The 21,546-nt window shown below is 41.2% G+C and overlaps 1 protein-coding gene and 1 long non-coding RNA gene across 2 annotated transcripts; both read left to right on the plus strand.

Annotated features, from left to right (window-relative positions):
• Nucleotides 1-7,869: 7,869 nt before the first annotated feature.
• On the plus strand, nt 7,870-10,152 carry LOC110288828 (putative sperm motility kinase W). Its single transcript, XM_085832690.1, has 2 exons — nt 7,870-9,314; nt 9,750-10,152. The coding sequence occupies exons 1-2, from the start codon at nt 7,888-7,890 to the stop codon at nt 9,769-9,771; spliced, it is 1,449 nt and encodes a 482-aa protein (XP_085688816.1). The 5' UTR covers nt 7,870-7,887; the 3' UTR covers nt 9,772-10,152.
• Nucleotides 10,153-13,421: 3,269 nt separating this feature from the next.
• LOC110289043 (uncharacterized) lies at nt 13,422-20,593 on the plus strand. Its single transcript, XR_002377320.2, has 4 exons — nt 13,422-13,577; nt 15,801-15,884; nt 18,401-18,577; nt 20,463-20,593. It is a non-coding gene; the product is annotated as an uncharacterized LOC110289043 (long non-coding RNA).
• Nucleotides 20,594-21,546: the final 953 nt, after the last annotated feature.

Here is a 21,546-nt window from a genome sequence, read left to right on the forward strand (position 1 = left end):
GTGAAGTAACACAATCACAAAAGAACTCACACAATATGTATTCACTGATAAGTGGATATTAGCCCAAAACTTAGGATACCCAAGATATAAGATACAATTTGATAAACGCATGAAAATCAAGAAGAATGAAGACCAAAGTGTGGACACTGTGCACCTTCTTAGAATTGGGAACAAAACACCCAGGGAAGGAGTTACAGAGACAAAGTTCGTAGCTGTGATGAAAGGATGGACCATTTAGAGACTGCCGTATCCAGGGATCCATCCCATAATCAGCTTCTAAACGCTGACACCATTGCATACACTAGCAAGATTTTGCTGAAAGGACCCAAATATAGCTGTCTCTTGTGAGACGATGCCGGGGCCTAGCAAACACAGGAGTGGATGTTCACAGTCAGCTATTGGATGTATCACAGGGCTCCCAATGGAGAAGCTAGAGAAAGTACCCAAGGAGCTAAAGGGATCTGCAACCCTATTGTTGGAACAACATGATGTACTAACCAGAACCCCGGAGCTCTTGTCTCTAGCTGCATATGTATCGAAAGATGACCTAGTCGGCCATCAATGGAAAGAGAGGCCCATTGGACTTGCAAACTTTATATGCCCCAATATAGGGGAATGCCAGGGCCAAAAGAATGGGAATGGGTGGGTAGGGAAGTGGGGGGCACTATGGGGGACTTTTGGGATAGCATTGGAAATGTAATTGAGGAAAATATGTAATAAAAATATTAAAAATTTTAAAAAAAATTAAAAAAAAAAAAGAAAACCAAGAACTCTACTTTGAAGCAGTCTCTCATCATAATGGCTGCTAAACAGATCTGAACTTAGCAATATCAAAAGACATGTTAATGAGGAAGGGGAAAAGATCTCATACATTTGTACCCCTGGAAAAGTAACTACAGCCACCTAATGACTACTAAGAGAAGGAGGCTTTCTTGGGGATGAGCTATAAAATTGGCTATCCAAAACAAAGTGCTCAGCCCTAAAACCCTATACACACACACAATAAAAGAAGATTCAGCAAGTTATATTTAGATACTTTCACATACACAAACATACATACATGTTTCAATAATTGAGGAAAAAGAGCTATTAATTTGAGAGGTGGAAGGTAGGGGAGAATTTACAAGGAGGAAACTTGAGGTAAATCGAGGAAAAAAGAGAAGAGGGGAGGTGATATAATTATATTTTAATTAAAATGTGTGGCAGAATTTTTCCCCAATTAATTTAAATATTAATACAACAAGAAGCCTGTGATTGGACAGGGTAAAGGAACGTGGAGCTAAGAGTTTCAGAGACAGAGACAGGGACAGGAAGAGAGAAGAAGGGAAGAAGAGGAAGAGATAAGATGGAACCTATAGGAGAGGAAGAGGAGCTAGAACCACACAGTACTGGGTGCCAGAAGTTTTGGGGATTTCTTAGACGATTAAATAATAATTAGGGTGCATCTGCCCCATCTAGGTGTATAGCTTGTGTTTATATCAATTAAGTTTGAGTTCATTATGCAGGTGTTTTGTGGGTTGAGAATTTACTAATATAAATCTGACTGATAAATTACAAGCCTCTAGAGTTTTGATTTTACTGGGGCTTGGAATGTGAGCAGAATCCACAGCAAGAGAAACGTGACATGGGCAGTCGCTTCAAGGGGTTAACCATGGAGGCAGCGAGAGCCTGCGATAGCATGGATGGTGCATTTTTAACATTTTAAAATGTGTAACTAAAATAAAATGTAGGGCAAAAACCTCTTATGCTTCAAAGACACAGCCAAAAATGTGAAATAAAAGTGAGGAGAAGAAAAAAAAAAAAAAAAGAAAAGAAAAGAAAAAAAGCCGGGCGTAGTGGCGCACGCCTTTAATCCCAGCACTCAGGAGGCAGAGGCAGGCGGATTTCTGAGTTCGAGGCCAGCCTGGTCTACAAAGTGAGTGCCAGGACAGCCAGGGCTACACAGAGAAACCCTGTCTCGAAAAACCAAAAAAAAAAAAAAAAAAGTGAGGAGAATCAGCAACAGGATATGATGACATATTTGCAATCACATTAGATAGACCACTGGTTTGAGCATCATACAAAGGAGTCTTCCTGAGTTTGAGAGTAAAACAGCAAGTGGTCCACTTTAAAAATAACCAAACACGCTAAACTTGGATTTTTAGTTTATCTGTGAGAGGCTAAAAATGTTTCAAGGTATACAATAGAAAAAGGAGGAAAGTGCTTAGGTAGATTGACCTGCTTTACACAAGGCAAAAAAAAAAAAGTGCTGAGATGAGAAAAGCACACAGCCGGAATGAGGGTGTCAGAGAGGCAGAGACTTTCTCTCCCAATTCATTATTCTGAGACTTTTCTTGCTCAGGAAAATCACTTCTCAATCAACTATGATTCTGTATCAAAGTTGTAGTTCTCTCAGCCTCTCTGTGGAACACATCAACTCCAATGCTTTGATACTTTAAGTCCTTAAGTTTCATATCTTCCTCTCCAGCCCAAGTGACATGTGCCATTGAGGGAAGATATTATCCATCAAGACTACTGTAGTTAGCAACACTGGGGGTGCACTTTCAGGGATGAAGCAAACTGCAAAGGTATTAACCTACACAAAGAAGAAAAAGCAATATGACCAATAGGAAGCTAACCAATAACAACTCTGATACTCGTGATGTCTAGCCCTGTGATACTGAATGTGGGTGTAATGCTCAAAAGAAACCTGTAAACTCCACCGGTACAAGGACTAGGGAACCTCCTGGAGTGCTAAGGCTATAGTTCCTTGGAAAATAACAAAGCCTCATGGGAACATATGATGGTCTATGGGTTGGTTCTTATAAAAATAGAAGAGGTGGCTCAGGTTCATTCCAGGAAAATGTAGGTAGGAAATTCCAAGGAATAGTCCTAACTAAAGTCCATCTTTTGGTCAGTATTAAATATTTAATAAAGCTTGCTTTAAATTTGACCCAGAAAAGTTGCACATGGAGGGTGGAAGGACCCTGTCCAAGCACCTCAACTGCCACTGTGCACTCCTGTCTGGTACCAAGAGTGTAACTTCTGAGTCAGAACTTTGAAGTCCATCATAATATCATGGGGCCACTGGCTGGGTTTCATGAAGGACCAAGATAAACTCCCTAGCTCTCAGAAGGTCTTCTTGCTCATATATTTCTGAAGATGGAATGAGAAAACATAATTCCTGAGTGCAACTCATCGTCAGAGTATCTTTATTTTGTCTCAAATGGGAAACTGTAAGTGTGGTAGGAGGCACAGTGTCTTGATCCAGGTCTGTTGGTAGGAAGCTGTTGATAGTCATATGTTCACAGAGCTATTGCCAGGACAGCAGCAAGTCTATTCAGGCCAAGCTTGTCCCAGCAGTCAGAGGCCACTGGGCAAACCCTCCATGTGTCGACCTCCTGAATGAACACAGGAAAGTAGATGGGCTTGCTGCATGCCTACTTTGAGTCTCAGGACAGCGTCAAAGCTAAACTTGCAATTCTCTGTGTAGGGAGGAGGGCTTCTTCCTGTGGAATACAAGACTTTGTACAAACTTGTTCATTTCTCTAGAGTGCACTCCATCTTTCCTTACATTAATAGATAATTTCTTATGCATCTTCTTTGTTAATCTGTCTTGAAAGAGGCACAAATAGTTTAGACATATTCCAACATCACAGTCTCTTAACAAATCACAGAAGATAAAAGGTGGTTACTCATGTGTGTAGCTACACTGATGATTTTGAAGGAAATATGTTAGAATGCCAAGTGTTCTCAGGCTGGTGACTGCAAAATCCAAGTAAGCAGAGATCGAGGGAGAAGTTTCACTAACTGTAGCAGGGAAGGGGATTGAATGGGCCTTGTTTAGAATGGAAAGTCTTCGTGGAACAGGGAACATGTATATATTTTCAGATATGCTATTAAATTCATGAGAATGAGCATTAAAGGAGGATAAGACTATTAAACACAGACAGTTCCAGGTCATGGATCCCACTCTTTTTAGAGTTAAATGAGAAGAGGGCATGGGGAGAGAAAGAAAGACTGGTTCACTCTGAGGTTCATGGCAATTAGAATGGAACTTCACCCTGGCTGAATAGAGAAAAATGCTTAAGATTGCACTAGTGTTACTTAAAAAAGAAAGGGACATGTCAGAGCAATTGTGGGATTGGAAATGCCAGGTACCCAACTGCACAGCTACGCTGATCTGCATGGCATTGGTAGCTCCCATATGTTGAACTATGCCCTTGTAAATCTGAGGCTAAACAAACTCTTCCTCCTACAAGTGATCCTTGTCTGCATTTGATCACAACCATGAGAATACTTAGCCTTATAGAAGTTTGGGGCAAGAAAGTGAGAGGAAATATATTTAAAAAATACTATGGGGTTTTGTAGAGCTGTCATTGGTCTCTTGCATGTGACATCATAATGAGACTTTGCAAGGAATGTGAGATACCAACCAATAGCAAGCTGCTGCCTAGGCTGGGTTTGTCCTTGTGCTTCAGAGAGGCAGTTGGTTGGTGGGAGAGCAGTTGGATTCAGTTGTTTCCCACAACTTGGCCTTTTCCCCAACTTGTTGGATCTGGATATAGTGAGTTATATTTGTTTTCTAGGTTTTCAGTTTGGACTTTTGGTATTTGGTGGTCATCTATTTTTTATTTATTTACATCATTTGTTTGTGTTTTAACTTATGTCTGTATGCTCCTTTCTTCATTTCAACTGTTATTCCTTTTATCAAGTTCATTTACTTGTCCTGTTTGCCTTTGTTCTTGTCTATTTTATACCTTCAGTGGTATATATTAACTGTACACAATGAGGAAATCATCTTGACTTCACATAACTGCTTCTACTGCCTTTGAATACTCTTTATCTGCTTTATTTCACTTCCCCACCCATTGGATGTGATAAGTACTTCTCATTTTACAAGGGTTCAGTCCCATTGCCTACTCATGACCTCTAGAGTACAAAGTGTGACAATTGTGTTTGTGGATCTGGCATGTTTGAAGTCACACTTCTCTAGGTCCATGTATTTTCCATGTGTTGTCCAGAAACAGGTATTCCACTCCAGATGTTGCCTTTTGATGAAAAGAATTTGTGTGTCTTCTCTCAGTATTACAGACTATTGAAATTCTTGCCAATTCTTGCTGCTAGTTGTTAAGACTGCAATATTGTTTTGCAGTTTGTTAGTTTTGCCCTTTGGATTCTTTTTGGTCTTAAATTATTTAAATTTATATTCATGTTTATGTTTATATACACACTTATATTTTTACTTTCTTTGATTCTTTTCTCATTTAATACATCCTAACAGCATTCTCACCTCCCTCTCTGCTCCCTGTTGTGCCCTTACCTCCTCTGTCTCCCAAATTTACTCTCCCAGTTTCCTTCAGAAAAGATCAGTCCTCCCAGGGATAGTGATCGAACATGGCAGACTAGGTGAAACAAGATATTTTAATGATCTTGTATTTTCTCTGAGGGTTAATGTGTACCTATATTATCACTTTCTTCATTAATTATGACCCATTATTTTTTTTTCAAGACAGGGTTTCTCCATATAGTCCTGGCTGTCCTATAATTCATCCTGTAGAACAAGATGGCTTTGACTCATAAATCCACTTCCTCTGTCTCCCAAGTGCTGGGATTAAAGGTGTGTACCACACTGCCTGGCTATGAGCCAATTTTTATTTTGAAACTCTAGTCTTATTTCCTTCATTACTTTTTCCTAGTATAAAACATATATATATTTATTTTTAAATTATTCATTTTACCTCTTGCTCACTGTCCCCTCCTGGTCACACACCCCCACATTCCTGCCTCCTACTCTCTTCCCTTCTTCTTTGAGTGTGTAGTCTTCTAGGGTTCCCGCCAACCTCCTACATCAAGTCTCTGTAGGCCTAGATACATTCTCTCCCACCGAGGCCAGACAAAGCACCCCAGGCTAGAAGAATATATCTCACGTACAGGCAACAGCTTTTGGGATAGCCCCACTCAACTTTTTCATCACCCCCATGAAGATCAAGCTGCACATTTGCTACATATGTGGGTGAGGCCTAGGTCCAACTGCATATGCTCTTTGGTTGGTGGTTCAGACTATGAGAGCCCCAAGGGTTCAGGTTACTTGATTCTGTTGGTACTTACTTGGAGTTCCTTTCCCCTCTTCTTCCATAAGAGTCCCCAAGCTCCATCCATAGTTTGGCTATGGATGTCTACATCTGTCTGAGTCAGCTGTTAGGTGGAGCCTCTCAGAGGACTACTATGCTAGACTCCTGGCTAGCTTATTTACCCTCAATATGTATGGTAAACATGATATGTATTAGTATTCTTAATATATTATGTGTTATATGATATAATGTTTATGATAATTATTTATATTGTGATGTATACTAATTTATATTGGAAACTATAAATTTACTTTTTTATGATTATAAATTATTATGGTATAGTATTTGCTGAGTTTGTAATAATAATAATTACAAAATAAGTTTAATACACTGCAGTAAATTTATATTGCACTTAAGAATGCTACACATAAGCCATTTCATTTTATTCATTTACTTTACATCCCAATCTGCCTACTTTTCCTCCCAATACCCCCTCATATATATCTCAATACCCCCTCATATATCTCAATACCCCCTCATATATATCTTCTCCCAATTCTGCTCCAGGTGTTGGGAACACACATGAAGACCAAGCTGTACCTTTGTTACATGTGTGTACTGGGAGTGGCAGACACCCAGGTCCAGCCCATATTCTCTCTTTGATTGGTTGTTCTGTCTCTGAGAGACCCCAAGGCATGCCTGAACATTTCCTTCTGCCCACCATGTGTTTGTACTGATAGTATGACTTTTTTAAAAGCTCAGGCTCCTTCCTCCTTGCCCACAAGAGACAAAAATGTAACCCATTTCTGCTAGTGGAACTGTGTTCTTTCAAGTCAAACTATGTCTACTAGCAGTGACTTTCCTCATCCCTCAAGGGTTCACTGGGCATAGCACTTGGTATGTAGTCTTCTCCAGAGACCCCTTATAGGCTATACTATTGTTCATTTTCTTTTTTACATATTGTCCTTTCATTCTGGATGAGGCCATTTTGATTGTAAATGAAGGACTGTGTAGTCTATTCCTAAAATGGATGTGAAGTATCAAGCAAGAACAATTTTTTTCTAATGAAGAATTTTCATATATATATTCACCAAGGAAGGAAACTTATGCTATCTCTGTCCATTGTGATTATTTGGTTGTAGGATGAGGGTAATATTAACAGGGATGAGTTTGGATGTAGTCTTTTGTTTTCTCTTTCATGAATTAATTTCTGTAAGGCTGGTATACATTTTTCTCCAACAATCTATACATTTAGGGGATCCATGAGTGGGCTTTGCTTTGATGGGAATTACATTTCTTTTGCTACCCCATACTTGTTGTTCATGATTCTTGTATTTACATGTTTATTTCATCTTATTTCAAAATTTACACATGTCTAAAGCCTCCTTGCATGTTTTCTAATTTCCGTAAGCATAAAAATTGAAGCATTTCTGAAAGATCATCTGGATTGTAGTCATAGTAGAGTATGTGTAGAACATCAGTTTATTGTTTTCTGTTCTATAAACGGTATCAGGTCTCACTTGATCCCTTAGGTGAACAGTTTCCATGGTTGTCTTGAAAACAGCTAGCCCATTATTGCTGTGCTCTCAGTATTTCCCTTTGCATGCCCCTTTCACTGAAATCATCTCTGACCTTTACTAGAATTCCTCCTCTACTTGTTTGTGGTTGGGATCTTCTGGTATTTATATGTCCTTGAGGATCATCATTGGGTTGTTTGGGAGATCTCAGATTTCATGATAGAGAATTCTTTCTAAAATTGCATTAATTTTTATTTCTAGCCTCGTATGTCCCTCGTTCTATATGAGAGTAGGTGGTTGAACTTCAGCGAAACATCATGGCCAGACACATGGAAGAGAACATCCTGGAAAAGGATTTCAGGATGTTGACATCTCTGGGTTGTGGTTCATTTGGGGAGGTAAAGCTTGCCTGCCACCTTCCCACACGTATACGGGTGGCTGTCAAGGTCCTTGAGAAAAACATCAACAGTGTGGCTGACATCACTTCGGAGGTGGAACTACTTCAATCTTTAGAGCACAGGAACATTGTTCGATTTTTTCACATGATTGACACACTGCCAACAACTTATGTGATCATGGAGTATGTGGCAGGAGAGGACCTTGAGAAGTGCCTCAGGGCACTGGGCTGTCTGAAAGAGGAGGAGGCTAGACCTATTTTCCAGCAGGTCGTGTCAGCAGTTCACTTCCTCCACCAAAGACACATTGCACATCGAGATATTAAATTGGAAAACATTCTGGTCGATGCAGCAGGAAATGCAAAGCTTTGTGACTTTGGCATGGCAATTAAAACCACAGAAGGGCAGATGTTGGAGGATACCTGTGGCTCTGTATTCTATTGGGCCCCAGAGATCTTGGCAAGGAAACCCTATGATGGGCTGGCAGTTGACATGTGGAGCTTGGGCATCGTCCTCTATGTTCTGGTCACAGGGCACTTTCCATATGTAGAAGCCACCATTGAGGATATGCACAAGATCATCACTACTACAATGTGTCCCATTCCTTATCACTTGTCATATCCGTGTCACATCATCATTGCACGGTTACTCATGGTCCCTATCTGGTACAGGATGACAATACATCAGCTTGTGGAACGACCGTGGCTGGGCCACATTCAAGACCATGGGCTGGTTGCCACAAAAGATATCCTTCCCAGGATCGTGAACACAATGTGCACCATTGGCTATACCTGTGAAGAGATTGTGTCATCCTTAACACATAGGCGACTCAAAGATGAAGTAATGGCAACATTTAATATTTTAAAATACCAACTGAGCTATGGGGACAGCCATCAGCAGGTCGAGAAGCCCTGGGCAAATAGCAGCCCTTCATGTGCCCTTATCCCCATTCCCCACTTGAAGAGGAGAGCCAGTGAACCTACCTTTTCAACCTGTATAGAAGCTAGGAAGAGTCACTTTCAGGATGAGAGTGTTGAAAGAAGAAGCAAGAGTTGCAGAAATTCCCCCATACTCACCAAAAATTCCTGCACAGAGAGGATGCCCTATTCAGATGACCCAGTGCCAGAAAGTGATGCTCTGACAGCTGATGTCACTAACAGTGCTACCGGGGATATTGTAGTCAACAGAGATTCCAAGGACAGCATGCTTGGTGAGCCAGTCTCTCCAGTATCAGCCCACGCTGGCCCCACAGCTTCTAGATCTAGGTCACCCACAGTATGGAGGCGAATTTCCCGTGCTCTGAAAGCACTGTGCTGCTGCTGCTGCTGCTGCTGTCTGCCCTCCCCACGGTGAGCCCAAATTCCTGTGTTAGGTGCATCAAAGAAAAGATAGGATAGTGAAGTCCCTTAGGAAACAAGCTGGATTGGTTGCCCAGGTTTATAATTTCAGTGTGGTTAGGATATGCTATTTAATATCCATTGCAAATGACAAGATGGACCCTCTCATAGGGCAAGATCGTAAAGTGTCTAGCATATTATATGGCAAAATTCCACAGCTTTGCCTTCATTTAAATATCTGGAGAGTTGAGTCACAAGCTGATAGTATAGAACGGGGCAGAGTGGGTTGGAAGAGACCAAGTACAGTTTGGATAAAGGGGTAAATTTCACAGAGGAGAAAGGAGGGTGAGAGCTTTGGCAGATCAGGTCAGGTCAGTGCTGAATAAGTCCTGTCTCTGTCAAGGTCACTAATAGATGTACTTTCTTATTTCTTTTTTTGCTTTGAAGTGGGGAAACCGAAATGGACTAGGAGCATTTCAGCCTTATTGAAGAGAGACACCACAGCAGAAAGCCAGGACAGAACTCCATGGTGCTGTGTTCCTTCAACACAGGGCATCAGGCTTCTGTGTCTCTCTCACCCTGTGATCTGAACTGTCAGTGTGCATCTCCTTCATCTTACTCCAGTCCCATCACTGCTTGCTGGACAGAAAGGTGGGCATGAGGAACATCTACCTGATGAGGCTCTTCTTCCTCAGCTTTGAGTGTGCTGTAGCACTAGTGCCCACAGCATCTAAAACAGATGCCTTCACAACCAGAAATGACGTGTCTTCTGACATAAGGAGCCTCATCATCTTGGTCACTTTATCCCCTCCATCTTATTTCTTGACTGTCTTTTGAGAAGAACTTCAAGAAACATGTAAGTCCCCTGGAAGGAGGGAGACAGGTGAAAGGGGGTCATGGGAACAATTGGCAAATGGGATGGAGTGGGTAAAGAGAAATGAGAGGGGTGTAGAGTGAGGAATAGATTCTGTCCTTAAATCAGCATGAAAGAGATGCTTGTGTTGGCTTAGGTAGAAGTCTGGGCAATCAAGAGCACTCACAACTTCCCGTGGAGTACAGCATGGAGGTAGATTAGCATGGCCAGCAACAAGAAGAAAAGGGCCTGCACTGATAGTTCCTTGCATGGGTCAAGGCATATAAACAGGATGCTCTCTTGAAACATCATCATCCTGTTCTCTGCTGCTGAGCTATCATGAGGGGAGAAAAAGAGGCAGCCCTATTGGTCAGTTGAGTCCATTCTCCTCAATACTGATCAAGTCTATGTTCAGTGTCTGTAACAGAGGTCCTTCATGATTTCTTCTGCTCCTTTTGAGGAGAAGTGTATTGTGCTGTGCAAAGAGAGGGTTGCAAGGCAGAAATCCAAGGTGATGTGTAAAAAGATATAAGGGCTACAGGTCATAGCATTCTTCCTCCAAATAAAGAGCCTCAGCTACCATGTGTAGAGTGGTTCAGCTACTGGAACACCTGCACTGCTTGCTGGACTTCCCTGAGTAGTCACATGCAGCATTGGTGCAATAAAAGTTTAAGATCCCCAGTTTTGTCAGGTTGGTGGGAAAAGGCTTTCACAGCATCTAAAACAGTTACTCCTGGAAACAACAGACATGTCTATAGGTCTCAGGCTTTGCTCCACTTTAATCACTTGATTACAAATGGAGGTAAGAGGAAGGGATAGAGAAAGGAGGAAATGAGTGGCCCTGTAGAGAGAGAAATCAAGTGTGTGCTGAGATACTTGCTGTCAATAATTAAGGAGAAATGGATAAATGTGTGGACTGAGGCAGGGGTCTTGAACAAGGAAGACCTGGAACAAATGTGCCCTGCAGACAGTATGAGTAGACAGGACTGGGCAAGCCATGTGTAGAGGCCCTGCTCTGATGGTTACTGTCAAGGTAGAAAAGTGCGAGAATGCCTCATTAAATACACTCTCTTGTTCTGGGCAACAAATGGAAGGTGTGGCATATCCATCATTTGATTCATATTGTACCTGTGTCTTTGTCCTCACAGCCTCTTTCATCTATTATAATATTGTTCTGTTCCACTATAGAAAATTAAGTAGACCTTGCCAGGCCTGATGCCAGGTATTGTCTCTAGGAGGACAGCAGCCATGGTACTTCATTGTATCTATTGCCAACCAAGAATTCAGGCTTAGAAAAAAACCATTGGTGATCATGGTGTTGGAAATGTTATCCACTGGTGGAGTATGGAGTCCTAGTGATGTGTTTTGTGAGGTGTTTTCCAGGACACATTCCAGGTAAGAAGCAGATCACTGGGTTGACATGGCAACTGAGCTCCACAGAGAATCTGAGGCCTAATCTGTGGGAACCATGCACTTGAAAGTAAGGCTGAATATACTAAGTATCTATTTGTTGTAGAACATGAGTCTCTGATACCTGGTCTTAGCATAGTGGAAAAAAGGAACCCATAAAGTAGTTTAGGCTAGTATCCCATACACAGAGGGAAAGTGTTGATTGTGTACTGACAACAATTGGAAAATGAAAGCTGGCAGAAATGTGGTAAGGCAAGAAGTATTTGCTCCTTTGTACTTGGCAGCCAGCTTCCATTCTGACCACCTGTCCCTGGGTTTTTAATGGAGCACTTGGGCATATCGACAGCATTGGCCCAGTATTCTTCCCAGCAATATGACTGGAATCTTGGCTGTTAATACTTTCTAGAAACCAGATCATCTGGTGAGTCCTGTGTAGCCAAAACAAAAAGCTCTTTCCATACCATAGTGAGCAAAAGCAATTTTGACTTCTGTGGCTTCAGACAGGGTCATCTTGTGTTTCTTTTGCACATCAATGAAGCTAGAGCTGTTGAAAGAATGGGGTTCCTGTTGAATGGGGGTCCTGTTGCATTCTCTAAATGAGATAGGAAAATTTCCTGTCCTGAACTTTTATATTTTTTGAGACAGGAACATACTATATAGCTTTCTTTTTCTGTTCTGGAAATCTTTATGTAAAATAGGTGGCTCTAAAACTCACAGAGATTCCCCCACACCACTGTATCCTGCGTGCTAGGATTGTACACAGGTACTTGCCTAATTTAAATACGGGACAGCAGCAATAATAAAATCTTCTAATTTTTCAATATAGAATCATGTCAGTTTTGTGCTTTTATCATTTGGCATGGAGAGAATTGAATTGGAGGCACTGCCCTCCAATTCATCCATGGTGGATTATGAACTGGGAGCAAACCTCAAATCTAATCTTCAGAAAAAAAGTCTATGTTCTCATGGGAATGGGTAGCTTAAGGTGGGAATTTCATCTAGAATACTTCTGTGGAGAGATATCAGTTTGCTCTACGTGACACACCCTTGAAAATAAGCCACAGAGTGTGACTCTATAACGTTGCCTGCTTTCAGTGGATTCCTCACCTGCATTCCAGGCACAAGTCATGTGACCTCAACATGAAAACCCAGGACAATCTAAAGTGGCTAGCCAGTCTGATTGATGGAGTTTTTTTCATCTGAGCCAAGATGTCACACATGAGGACTAGGGTGGGTCACTGAGACAACTGGTGCCTGTATTATATTGTTGAAGGCAGTTTTCACTTCATGGTCACCAAGGTAAACAAGAGCATCCTGTTCTCTTGATCCAACACCCAGATATGGTCTAACCATCTGCTGATATCCATTCTCTAGCCTGGCTTTCATGGGTCCCACAGTGCTTTTCTGCTTATCAAACTACTTTCCATTGATATTTAAATCGCAGAAACTTGTTCATCCTCGCTGGGTAAGCCAGGGATGCAAGAATCTGGCTCTGAAACACCCAAAGGACTGTGCAGCACACTCTGGAGTGTCTGTAATGTGAGAGGTGAACTGTCTGCATCACTAAATGTTGTTGAACATCTCAAGGACACCACTGTCCTATTCCATGTCCTTACAGCTTTGTCATTGATGTTCAGGCTCCTAACCATCAAACTTATACACGAGTGAAAACAACCCATTTGTGTCTTTGGGGAAAGGCTTGTAACACATAGGCCATTCATCTTGATCTGTTTCTGAAAATGTCAAAATTTCAAAATTGAGGCTGGGCATGTGTTTGATTCCCTGTATCTGCTTCATATAAGTTTTTCATGAAGTTTTCTTTTTGATATTGTCTTATTCCATTGAAACAGACACATTAAATGTTTGCCATGGATGGATATGAAATTTTAAAAATCGGATTTCAAGTTGCCTGTACCCCAGAATTTCTTGCTTCTGTGTAAAATGAAGTAGTTGAGCTCAAGATGGACAGCAGAGGATGAGAAGCAGAGTTTGTGGAAGCAGCAGGAACTGTAGTAAGTTTTGAGGAATTAACAGGGCAGAAAACTACTGCCTTACAAGGTCCATTTCACATATCCTACTTCTTTGAAGGGATAAGCTTTATATATTGTGAAACACGGGATTGCCTGCTGTGGACTGAGAGAGCAGAATGAAGGAAGAGTCCTGCAGGAAATCCAGAGTACAGTGTGCATGTTTATCCAGAATAGAGGCTCTATAAATCACAGGAGGAGGTAAACCATCTACCCTGGGTTGCTCCACAGGGAACCACAGTTAATAAGGAAACATGGCCCAGGCCTGGCCTCTCACAGCATCCTTTCAGATGGCACTTTGAGCCAATAACATGTGCAATCTACCCAGGAATGTGTCAATTTTGTGGCCAAGCCTGTAGAGAAATACCACAGCAATACTCGTTTCTCTCATTCTCATCAGATTTCCTACATGAGGACAGAACAGCTCCATACCCTCCTTCCTCTAGGTCCCCTCCCTGCTGTTGTGTTTGCAGCCTGCCTTTAGTCCTGTATCCCTCCCATTACAGAAGTCATAGTCCATGCATTCTGGCTCAGTTTAATCTGTGTGCTAAGGAGCCTCAGTGTGCAGAGTTTTCTCAGAACCATATCTGTCTCCTAACAGGAGAGTACCTACAATCTGGAGGGAAATGGGCACAACTATACACAGAATACCTATATGCTGCCACACTTTGGAGGGTTCATAGGGCTTACTTAGCCTAGAACAGTGATTGTAGAAGATAAGCTCTTGAAATTTTGCCTAACTTCACACTGGTCTACTGGTCAGGAATCCTGATTCTGCCTAGGAAAGCCTTTCACACTCTTTCAGAAAGGGTCATTGACTATTTATAGAGTATAAAAAATGAATGGGAGAGGAGAAGGAGAGGGGGGAGAAGGGGAGTGGAGAGAGAGAGAGAGAGAGAGAGAGAGAGAGAGAGAGTCCCATTAAGGAATGGATAAAGAGGGAACCTGGAATAACTTAGTGTAAGTGATTCTCTGTCTGAAATTATTCAAGTAAGAAGGGTTTAAAGTAAAGAGGCTCAGGATCTTCACTTACAACTATGTCCTGACATTTTTTCTGCCACTGGGTGCCGTCACTGCATTTGTATTAAATTTCAGAGTCTAGATTATGAGAGATCCATCAAAGTAGCTGAAGAAGCCAACCAAGATGTATTAGTCATTTTTCCTTGGCCCATAACTGATCTGCTTCTTAGTTAGTGTCCACTAAGGTGCTCTTGATTCCTCACACACTTCACTTAAAGCAGGACCAAGGAAAAGGAGACTTGAGTAATGTAGCCATATCAAGGAATCTCAGGAGATACAGGACAAGTGATTGTTCGGCTACACCATGTGCAGTTGACTCCAAGTATGTGAATTTCACAGTGCAGAATTGATGCCCAAGAGGCCAGTAAAAATATATTGGGGACATTTTGTGTTACAGCCACTGGAGGGATCATGTTGCTTCCTTAACCCTATTACCCAAGAAAAGAGAAGTCAGCTTAATGGGGCCACACTCACAGACTCAGCACCTTACTTTCCACATAGCCTGCCTGATGGAGACACCCGGAGAGGTGCAGTCAACACTAGCTTTTGTACCAGAAGCTAGCCACACTTGACCCAAATATTGGCCAGTAATATTCATCTCCCAGAGAAGAAATCTGAGTCGCATATATGCTCAGTAACTTGCTCTCTTGGACAGAGCATGATTGTCTGGCACACTGTTTCAAATATATGACTCAGATATGATCACAAACACTGTATTCCCTTGTAGTCTTAGGGTCTACACTAGAGTCCAGATCTCTCACTGACCCTGCTTTCATCTGTCAAATCTGCAGGCTCTGTTAGACAAGTTCTGTGGTGGAGGATCATTTTCACCATCTATGCATTCTGACTCATCTAGGCAAGTGTTAAACAAGGTGGTGTACAGAATGCACAGTGTCCAACCCAGACAGGTGGTTGGGAAACTGCTTCTCCTCCTGACTCCTAGAGCCTGTTCCTGGGACAGAACAGCAGCAGGGATCCAGGCTAGAGAATCCCTTCAGACAGAAATTCCTCAAGAGACCCATTGAGTTCATCCTCAGGTAGATCACTTAAGGAGAAAATGAATACCTGTTTCACAAGGTACTGAATTCCACCTAAAATAAACCTGCTCTTGTCTGAAAGGCAACAGGACTTGAGCTGGTGAAAGAATCTTTCTGGCAGCTTCATTGGAAAATAATCCTTCTCTTGTAGATGCCTGGCAACATCTTGAAACATGTACCCAGATAATTCCCGACATGAGGTTGTGCACACACAGCATTCGTGATGCTGCCTGAGGTGAGCATCTTTCACCTACACTTTCCATGAATGACTATCATATCATGCCTGAGCTCTAGAGGAGCTCAGAGACTTGCACACAACATCAGAAGGAGATGCTGTGGTAGACAATGAAATGTTTCTGTTCTACTGTCCAGCTACACATAACCACTCCAAATTGCTAATGATATCAGGTGACTCTATAGGTGGATCTCTTTGTGAAAGCCACCCAGTGGGTAGATAAACCTGATTCACTCCCCACCTTAGATACTTTGCATTTTGGCCATGAAATCTGCCTGAGCAAATAAAGAATATATCTTACCACAGACTTTCCATGTGAATGTGCATCCCTTTTGTGGCTCTAGATTTGTTTTCCTGAGAAGAGCAGTGGCCATGGACCCAAAATCACAGGCTCACTTACATGAAGACAGTGAAATTGAGGGCATCCTGTTGGACCATCTCTCTGCAACTTTGTTTAGATAATATTTACAAACAAAAAGCTTGAAATATTTCAGTAGAATTCCAAAATCATCTTTGAATTGGCATTCAGAACACTTTGACAGATGGCTGAGAGAAAAACAAATTGGCTTGAGCATTTGGGTATATCTAGTCACTGTTCTTTTTAATTTCTTTCAATAGTTTATTTTATTCACTTTACACTTCTATAACAGCCCCCCTCTTTCCTCTGCTCCCAGTCAGAGCCTTACTTATTCCTCGTCCTCCTATCCCATTGCCCTCTCCTCAGAGAAGGTGGAGCTCCCCTTAGATACCTTTTTTTCTTGGCAGCAGCCTGGGTTGTTTGAAAATTTCCATGGGATCATCTAGCCAGTAACTCAATTGAATGCAATGGAGTCCCAATACTAGAAGCTATGCCCGCTTACCAGAGATGGCCAGTTGAGTCTTCACAGTCCCAATTTCTAAGAGTCCTCATTAGGATCACTTTTATAAATTCCAGAAAGATTTCACTGCACCTCATTTCCACAACAAATATCTCCAAATTCCAATCTTCTTTCCCAGGGTTTGGCACTCTCTCTTTCCACCCCAACTTCACCAGTCATTCTCATAACCGCCCCCCTCCCAGAACTCCTATCCTCATCTGCTCCCATCCCCACCTGTCCCTGCTTTACATGTAAAAACTATTTTATTTCCCCCTCCCATGAAGATCCATATGTTCCCTTTCTAGGTGTCTGCTTAATCTAACCTCTCAGGGTCCAAAGATTGCAGCTTGGTTATCATTTCCTTTATGGCTAATATATGCATATACATGAATAAATATCATATGTATCTTTTTGGTTTTGGTTATGCCACTCAAGATGATTTTTTTCTAAGTGTATTCATTTGCCTGAAAATTTCATGATGTCATTCTTCTTTTAAACTGCTTAGGAATACTCCATTGTGTAAATATTTTCTGTTGTTTAATTGATTATTTTATTTATTTATATTTCTTTTTTTAGTTTTAAAGATTTATTTATTTTATTTATATGAGTACTCTGTAGTTATCTTCAAACACACCAGAAGAGGGTATCAGATCCTAATATAGAGATGTTTGTGAGCCACCATGTGGTTGCTGGGAATTTAACTCAGGACCTCTGGAAGAGTAGCCAGTGCTCTTAATCACTGAGCCATCTCTTCTACCTTTGTATTTCAATGTTGTCCACCTTCCTAGTTTCCCCTCCACAAACTGCTTGTCCCATACCATCTCTCCTTTGCCTCTATGAGGATATTATCCCGCCCCCAGTCCCCATTCTCACCTCACTTCTCTAATATCCCCTTAACCCTGGGGTTTCTAGCCTCCACATGACCAAGGGCCCCTCATGCCATTGGTGCCAGATAAAGCAATCTTCTGCTACATATGTAACTGGAGCCATGGTTCCCCCCATATGTACTCTTTGGTTGGGGTTTAGTTCCTGGGAGCTCTGGGTGGTCTCATTAGTTGATATTGTTTTTCTGATGGGAATTACAATCTCCTTCAGCTCCTCCAGTCCTTCTCCTATCTCTTCCATTGGGGTCCCTGGGTTCAGTCTGAGGGTTAGCTGTGAGGTTCTGCATCTGTATAGGTCAGGTTTTGGCAGAGCCTCTCAGGGCACAGCTATATCATACCTCTGTCAGCAAGCACTTCTTGGTACCAGCAAGAGTCTGGGTTTGGTGTCTGTAGGTGGGATGGATCCCTAGGTATGACATTTTCTTGAAGGCATTTCATTCAGTCTCTGCTCCATCTTTTGTCTCTGCATTTCCTTTATATAGGAACAATTCTGGGATAAAACGTTTGAAATGGGTGGGTGGCTCCATCCCTCAACTGGGGATCATGCCCATGGAGATGGTCTCTGCAGGTTCTATCTCCCCTTTGCTGGGTATTTCAGCTTATGTCCTCCCCATTGCATCCTGGAGACCTCTTGCTTACTGATCCAGTGACATCTAGGTGTCAGGTTTCTGGCTTGACCTAGGAGTTGCATCTACTAAGGTGCTGACTGTTGAAAATACTCCTGCTTGCCTTTTCATAAAACAGAGGGCTTATCCATGTCTCTCATTCCATGTAGATATTCCTAATAACATCCCTGAAAATGTTCAAGATTGACACTCCAGGATCCTTGCAGCATGCTGAGAAAGGAGCTCCCTTTCCTTGTCCAAAGGACATTTATTTTTTGTGGTGTTCTTGTGCATGACACAGATAGATGACAGCTTCCAAGTTGGACAACTCACAACTGCCCCAAAAGGTTAGTATGTGTCACATAGTGACCATTCATCTCAGGAAATGAACGCATGCCAAGTACACTTCAGAATCCTCTGAAAGAACACACAAAATGCCATTGGATCATCCATGTGTGAAAATGGAACTCTGATCACACTTACAGTCAGTCAACCTCATCATCAGTTACCCTCAGCCCATGGGTAACTATCTCAAACACATGAGACATTCAGTGTTCAGGACTGCCAGGCCATGACTCTCCAATACTCTGTATGTCAAAGTGGACCTTAGTAATGCATTACTATAGAGGAACACAGTCATTAGTTTGTGACCTCTCTCTGAATTGTTTGACTATTGGAAAGAGTTTAAGGGGTAAATGAAACTTCTTCACAGCTTGGTTCTTGAGTCTGTGGGACACTCCGTGGGAATGCATTAGTCTAAGTACCATGATGCAGAGAAACTGAGTTACATAAGTAACTTGCCCATTCCTTCTGAAAACAAAAGCTTTATACCCTTAGGCAATAAGTTCCAATTCAGTTCCTAGAAATATACCCATTGCAGCCCCTAAGACATAATAGATATGCCTTCCAAATACGGCAGTTAGCTCAATAACACCAAGGCTTTATCAGCTATGGGTTCTTTGCTCACAATAATTCTGTGTCTCCTTCAACCTGCAGACCCTATATTTAGATGCTAGCACATATCAAAATGTGTGTGTTTGTGTGTGTGTGTGTGTGCATTTATATATAGGAAATAAATGTGCATACATATATATTGTGGTTATTTGAATGTAATGGCCCCCATAGGCCCATAGGGAATGGTGCTGCTAGGAAGTGTGACCTTATCGGAATAGGTGTAGTCATGTTGGATGGAGAGTGTGACTGTGAAGGCAGTCTCAAGGTAGACCTAATGTTAGACACGGCCTCTCTGCTGTCTGTTGATCAAGATATAGAATTCTGCTTCCTGTAATGATGGTAATATATTGAACTATATATTATCTAAATAATGTCGAAAATTGTAAGCCAGCCAAAATTAAATATTTTTCTTTGCAAGATTTGCCTTAGTCAGGGTGTCTCTTCACAGGAATGGAAATCCAAACTAACACACACACACACACTCACACACAAATAATTTTTTCCTTAATTTTTAACTTCTCTTGAGTCCACCAAAAAAAATTACATTATGACTCCACTTATTTCTGTTTACTATACAGAGCTGCAACCAAGGATTTTAAACTTAGGAGCAATGAACATTAGTTCTGTGGACTAGAATAGATAGGTTCATGAAAAATATAAGGAGATGAGAATCTAGCCATGAAACCTACCCTGAAGCCCAATCTGACACCATGTCTATGGCAAAGGAGGAACTTTCTATAGAAAATGGTTGATAATAAAGTATGAAGAACTGAGCTTAGATTTACAAAAACCAAGTTAAACCCCGGCATGGCTCTTCAGTGTGCCAATAATCTGAATTTCACTGAGAAGGAAGCAGATCCCTCATGCTCTCCGTGCAGACAGTCTAATCTAATTGACAGTCCACATTCCAGGTAAGAGTGTGTCAAAACATATTGCAAGAAGTTTCAGGGAGGGACTTAACTGACCTCCTCAAACAGTAGCAAATACTCACAATGGCTTTTGAACACACATGAACTTATACACCAGGATATAGACATAGACACACACAGACATGACCACACACATGTATGCATGAGTACACATATACAGGGTCAAATTTTGGAGGTACTATGAAGAAGATGAAACAAAAAAAAAATCATTGGTTAATTTTCAGAAATGATCCTACTTGCGTTGTGTAGTGATCTAGTTCCCAGCCATCAATAACTATGTTTTTTCCTATAACATTCTAGTAAAATGCTCCTGAAAATCTCTGGCTTACTTTGACTCTCATCTCTTTAGATGTGTCTACAGAAGAGCAAGAAGTGGGGCTGAGGCCGCTAAGAACAGCATCACCTGTGCACACATCATTACATAGAATGCACAAAGTTTTTCAGAGCCTCTGGAAAGGAGTTACATGTCTTTGAATCTGACTGAGAGGGGAGTATGGATTTAGGAGTGGTGTTTCTGTTGCTCAAAGAGGAAGGTCCAGAGTTTTTAATGCTACCATCTCAGAAACAAGTGTAAAGAAGCTTTCTTCAGAACATCCAACAGATGATGCAAGCCTGGAAACTGGATACTATACCTCACAATATTCTACTAGTTCTTATTTGGTTTCTTGTTTATTGGTTTTCATATATCTTTAACAAGTAAGTTATTTATTTTTGTACTTTAGAAATAATCAAGTATGTTCAGATAAAATAGAGAAAGTAGCATATAAATGATTTCTCCTCCACTGTAATGTTTCATGTGAATATTTGGATACCCAGATGTTGTGGGATGTTCTGGGGCTAATTATACTTGATGTTAATTCTATTCTCCTGTGAGTTGTGTTTTCATTGGCAAGGCATATTTGGGTTGGAGATTTACTGCAACACCCAGATGTAACAAGGAAAGAAAATAACAGCTAAATGAATAGCCTGTTTGCGAGCTTGTCTCAGTCTTTCAAGATCACTGAAATATCTTAAAGTAGGTTAATTGTAGAAAACTCTGACAGGTCAAATGCCTGTCTCTACATGGAAATGATAGCAGCAGCAAGATGAACAATTAATAAATGGAACCTCATGAAACTGAAAGGCTTCTGTAAGATGAAAGACACTATCATTCTGACAAAGCAGCAAACAATAGACTAGGCAAAGATATTTTTTACCAACTACACATCCAATAGAGGATTAGTAGGCAAATTATAAGAAGAAATAAAGAAACTAGATATCAAAGTGGGAAAAAAACAAACAAAAAACTTAAAAATGGGATACAGATATAAACAGTAAATTCTCAAAAGAGGAAAGGAGAATATCTAAGAAACACTTACAGAAATGTTTAACATCTTTAGCCATCAGGGTCATGCAAATCAAGATAATTTTGAGATTTTACCTTACACACATCA

The sequence above is a fragment of the Mus caroli genome, unplaced genomic scaffold (assembly GCF_978045245.1).
Source record: "Mus caroli unplaced genomic scaffold, Mus_caroli_1 scaffold_18, whole genome shotgun sequence".
NCBI classification, from domain to species: domain Eukaryota; kingdom Metazoa; phylum Chordata; class Mammalia; order Rodentia; family Muridae; genus Mus; species Mus caroli.

Coding starts and splice junctions, on each gene's coding strand:
- LOC110288828 (XM_085832690.1), top strand. CDS start 7,888: ATGGCCAGACACATGGAAGAGAACATCCTGGAAAAGGATTTCAGGATG. Junction 9,315..9,749: donor TGCTGTCTGCCCTCCCCACG/GTGAGCCCAAAT, acceptor TTTGCTTTGAAG/TGGGGAAACCGAAATGGACT.